This window comes from Aricia agestis, chromosome 6 (genome assembly GCF_905147365.1).
Source record: "Aricia agestis chromosome 6, ilAriAges1.1, whole genome shotgun sequence".
Lineage (NCBI taxonomy): Eukaryota > Metazoa > Arthropoda > Insecta > Lepidoptera > Lycaenidae > Aricia > Aricia agestis.
The window spans coordinates 19023398-19028635 of NC_056411.1; the positions used below are offsets into that span (position 1 = coordinate 19023398).

The following is a 5238-nucleotide window of genomic DNA, read 5'->3' on the forward strand; positions in this document are numbered from 1 at the left end:
CTGATAAGTAACTTGCTTTAGGAAAATAGTTTGTAGTTAAGATAAAACCTTATTATTAAAACATTGTGATTTTCATGTATTTTAATCTGTGAAATGTATGGAGTTCTCTATAATCCGACAAATCCGCTAATCCGACATGGCCGTGCAAAAGGTTTGTCGGATTATCGAGTACCTACCGTAATATTATAAGGTAATATCAGATATAATTGTGTTTAGAAACATTGCCAGATTAATTTTTATAACATATTATTGTTAGTTTCAAGGTTTGTTTTATACATAAGCATGTATGGAAAAATATTAGTACTATTCGAATTATTCGAAAAATTGTGGTCGAATTATTCGAATAATAAAATCGTCGAATATTCGAATAAAACGAATATTCGAATATTCGAATAACATACCCTACTTATAGCCCATAAGTAGCGGTGACTGTCTAGTGATGTATGGTATCCCAAGCGGACAGACAGATCGACAGAATATCACCCATTTCTGCTATTCGGCTACGGAACCCTTTAAATAGTATTCTGTTTATCCCAACTCAACTCCCAAGTCCCATGTAAATAGACAAGCACTAAGTAAAGCCTAGCCTCTGCAGTCTGCGCGTTCCGTTCGCGGTTCGAGTCGGCGACCGGTGAGATTCGCGTTTTCGGCTGCCAAGAGTGGCAACGTCGCACACGTTCTTGCCAAGTTGGTATGCTAGCTTTGCTTGGTACTACTATGTATATTCTGTGGCTTTGCTACAAATTACAATTTACAAACAAATACTGAATGGCGAATGCAGCTTGGTAGTATCGGTAGTATGTAATACTAAATACTAATATGTATTATTTATTAGTATTATGAATTATTATAAAATATAAGGTATCTAACGGCCTACTTATTAACTATTATCAATGATGAAACACTCAAAGTATATAAGTAGAATATCATTGACTATTATACACTCATTATACATAATACGGGAAGTACTATAAGTACTTACCTATGCATAATTTAATATTATGCTGTTGAAAGAATTTCATTCGAACTTTAAAAATACTGGAAATGCTTCATACAACATGCTTAATTATGTACTTAGTAGGTACTTACTTATATTATTACTTTAAGGAAGAGGTAAGAACTAAGAACTACTGAACTATGGAGTTTCAGTCTCGGTTACTTTAGAGTTTAGGAGGTATCCAGTTCTGAACGCACCTTTCTTTCTCAGAACGCTGCACGTACCTACGTTCGGGCTTTTCCTGAAAAGCGGGACTGTACCTGTCCCGCACGGGACATTTAATTTTGATGAAAAAATGGGAACGTCCCGCCAAAATCGGGACGTCTGGCAACGCTGATTAGTATAGTCTTTATACCTATAACGATTTATTTTAATAGTTTAAGTCCACCCTGCGGGATCCCGCAAATACCGGGATCCAGCGGGATTTATTTATTTATTAAACATTCTTACAACTATCATTACAGACTAGTATCCAATTGTTGATTGATTGTGATGGTTCAATCCCAAAAAAACCGGGATTGAAATTATCTTGCAGGATTGCATTCCCTAGCTATAGCCACTGCATGCGCCATTTGATGGGCTAGCGCTGGGCCATCTTATAGAGGCGCCACACCGCCATTTGATGGGCCAGCGCTGGGCCATCTTGTAGAGGCGCCATAAAGTATTAAGTACTTAGGTAGGTAGATACTAGGTAGGTACTTAAAGTATATAAGATTTTATGGACTTTGAAGTGGTATCAGTTATGAAGTGGAATTGAGAAGTAAATGTCAAAAATGTCCGGCAGGGGTAGACGACATTTCTACAGTTATCCTGAACTCTGAAGAGTGAAGACCTGAGTTAGGAAGTTAGGTTAGGTTAGGTTAGGTTGGTACTACTTTTGGGCTGCCGCAGATATCGCCCCCGTAGGCGGGTCCGGTAGGCCAGCAGCGTAGGCTCGTAGCGGAAGAAGGCCCCGGTGTGTTTTAGTGGGTAAACCCGGGTGTTCCTACCGAAGCACCTGGGGAGCCCCACATATCCCGGCGGCCTTTCCCCCGGGTTGCCGGGAATGCGTAATGCAGTTCCCACCGTGAAAAAAAAAATGGTTGGTACTACTAATATATATTCTGTGGTGCTACCAACATTTTTTTGTGAATTATACTGTACAGTTTGTTTGAAGTTCATAAACTGTACTTACCACAGTTGCGTCAGGCGAAGGATTTTGTGACGAATAAAAATAAATTAACAAAAAAAGACTTAAGTAATTTATTTAAGTTACAATAAGTTATATATACAAACATATTTTGTTTCGTAATCATACTATACTCTACCTACAGGCTACAAGAGATCAAATAGTGAAGCAATAAAATTTAATTAAGTAACACAATGTTTTTTGGAGGTAACAGAACCCAACGCAACTTTTTCTCTGTGGTCTTTCACCCCGAATTCAGTCAGAATAGATTGAAGCTGACATTGGGCTAATAGGGCGTTATCGACCGACATATTTTTGAGCTGCATCGCAACACTCTTCCCAAACGCATCCCACTGTGTATCTACTTCAGAATTATTAGCACAATTTACTTCCTTCTTTAGACTAGAAATAGCTTTCACTATTTCTCTTGTCCTCTTTTTCGCTCTTGGAATTTTCCCAACGGTACACGTAGGTGTGGCAGGTGGTACTTCTATGCTTATTGGTGTTTCGTTTGGCCACCAGACCTCACATTCACTGGCTTCAGATTCTGTGACCTCATTATTTGTTTGATTGGTCTAAAACAAAAAAATATATAATTTATACTTAACGCAAAACCTTGAACTCATCAAAGCGGGCCATCAAAATGAAGAACTTTTCTTATGATCTATGCTAGGAACTGCTGTCATAATCGGTGATAGGAATCAACGACAACAATGCAATTATTGTGCAGTGTGCGTTCAAACTGCAAGACAGTTGCGTACAGGAGCAGCCTATTGACGAAGGACGTTTTCTTTATCTCTTCTTTATAGAATCGCCGATCAAAAAGTATGAATTAACGACAAAAGCGTTCGATAATTAATAAAGTCGACTCCTTACCTTAGATTAATGATTGGTCTTCACGCGTGGGTCGTAGCGCCGCGTGCGAAGACCAATCACTAATCTAAGGTCGACTCGTTATTTGACTCATGTTATGAAAATTCCATATGGTCAACTTGGGGAAGACCGGCATATTTTATTTGAAGTTGGCTTTGAGCTGCCCCTATTTCTCTTGTAATGACTCTAGAAAGACGGTTTTCACAGTAGATGACAAAGTAATCTTTTATAAACCTAATACAGATGTTAGACGTCCCCACGCATTAATTGTGTAACAAATAATATTATAATAACTATATTATAGTTGATATTTCAAAGAAACATCTTGTAGACGGACTTTCCCAGTCTTTAAGGCAAGTCAAAGCAAAGTCCGGCTAAAGGCGATTTTCGAAATCATATGTACACTAAACAGACTAAAAACCAGATAGTGACATCTGTAAGTAGCAGGTATTGAAAAAGAAACTATGCTGTTATAATCTTAAAGCTTTATTTAGTTTTTATTGAGAAAACAAAATTGGGGCAAGTCCAGCATGTATTTGGGTTCAGGGCTATCAAACATTTTTTTGACATCCGTAAATTAAAAACAACGTTATAAAAGAACTTGTTTACTTATAAAGTTATGAGCCCAAAATCATAATTTTCGGTGGTGGAGGTCAGGTTTCGAGGGCACTTGTGACTTGGCCACTTTATGGGCAATGCCATCTAGTAGGTTTGAAAAGGTTGACAACATCTGATTGGAGGATTTCCTTATACAAGCTAGACGGACTTCCCCACTATTGCACTTTTAGGTAAGAAATATTTTGCAGGTGATAATAACCAAATTAAAGCGATATTAAAACGAATTGAACACCAGTAATAAGTAAAAGGATCACAAAATTACTTACGTAATCCAAGAAACTCTAAAAAATCCTTCGTATTGACACTTTTTTAATTTTTTTTGGCAGAGACTTACACTCCGAATAGTGAATACGAGTACAAAACGGGAAAAAAATTGCCGATCGTTTTTTTGTAACAGGTTACAGGTAGTTAGTAGCGACATGCCTGTTTCTTAGATCAAACTAACTCTGCAATACTGTTTTACCCACTGAGCCATATGAAACTAGTCGTTAAAACATGGAAGTTATTGCCGCCAGATGGACTTACCCCTCCCACAGACTTCCCCAAGTTGACCTTACATTTTGATCGGCGATTCTTTAAAGAAACGAAACGATAAAGAAAACGGCTACTGGGGCCTGGGCTCTGTTTCGACTTTCGTCGCAAAATTGAATATCGTAATTTACTCTTAAAATGAAGGTTTATTTATAACATAATTAAGTACAATACCTAATACCTACCTACGTGAAAAAAATAAAGTACTCACGTTTTCAAAAACTTGCTTTTTTAAATTCTTCGCAAAAACTTCCTCCATTTCATGTAGCCACTTTATATTAGAAATATATACATTTTTGTAACCCTCTTCAGAGTTCATCGACTCTTGCATTTTTTTTATTTCTTGTGAGTACGTGGATCTTAGATTTTTAATTTTATTTTTTGTGTCTTGAATACTAAAATCAGGAATATTCATTTCTTCCGTTATAGAAATGTAAGCAGCATCACGTTTTTGCTTGTTTTTGTAATCGACTAAGGAGAAATCCCATAAGCAGGGATGCGACTTATAAAGTTTTATAAATTTCAATGTTGTTTCGCAATCCCATTTCCCAGCCATTACGTTTTTATGACTTAAGAGATAAACGAAAAATTTCACCGAACGTGTACGCACCGAGTGGCGAGTGGTCGCCGAGTGCTGATCTACCGAGTGAGCTGAGCGAGACAGTGCGGGGAAGCGGGGAGGTGGACACTCGATCTAGTAAATAGAACGGTTTATAGGGGGGCGCGGCGCGGCGCCGCGGCGCGGGGTCCGCCTGCCGAGTGATTGTGTCACGTCGGCCTGGGCCCTGGGGCTGGGCCTAGTGCTCGGCCTCGGCAGTGTCTCGACTAGTGTTGCCAGGTCCGATTTGTTTTCAGTCGGTACATGAGGTCAAGAAAATCGGGATTTAGGGTTGCAGATCGGGACAAACAAAAAAACAACGTGTTTTTAAATTAGGGTTTAATTTATTGCATTCTATATTAATAGTGCAAGTTTAGTTTTATATTATCTATATCAAATATGTCTTTATTCTAAAACAAGTAGTCAGTCTTGCTTGCTGTATTAGTGAAAATT

The 5238-nt window shown here is 38.2% G+C and overlaps 1 protein-coding gene across 1 annotated transcript; it reads right to left on the reverse strand.

The window, feature by feature from the left end:
- Window positions 1-2289: 2289 nt before the first annotated feature.
- Window positions 2290-4811, reverse strand: LOC121728348. Its single transcript, XM_042116512.1, has 2 exons — window positions 4399-4811; window positions 2290-2740 (listed from the first exon to the last, which is right to left on the reverse strand). The coding sequence occupies exons 1-2, from the start codon at window positions 4741-4743 to the stop codon at window positions 2348-2350; spliced, it is 738 nt and encodes a 245-aa protein (XP_041972446.1). The 5' UTR covers window positions 4744-4811; the 3' UTR covers window positions 2290-2347.
- Window positions 4812-5238: the final 427 nt, after the last annotated feature.

Bases quoted from the DNA above. Each gene is read 5' to 3' on its own strand.
- LOC121728348 (XM_042116512.1), bottom strand. From the start codon at position 4,743: ATGGCTGGGAAATGGGATTGCGAAACAACATTGAAATTTATAAAACTT. The intron at 2,741-4,398 runs GTGAGTACTTTA...TTTTTGTTTTAG, and splicing joins AAAAGCAAGTTTTTGAAAAC to ACCAATCAAACAAATAATGA.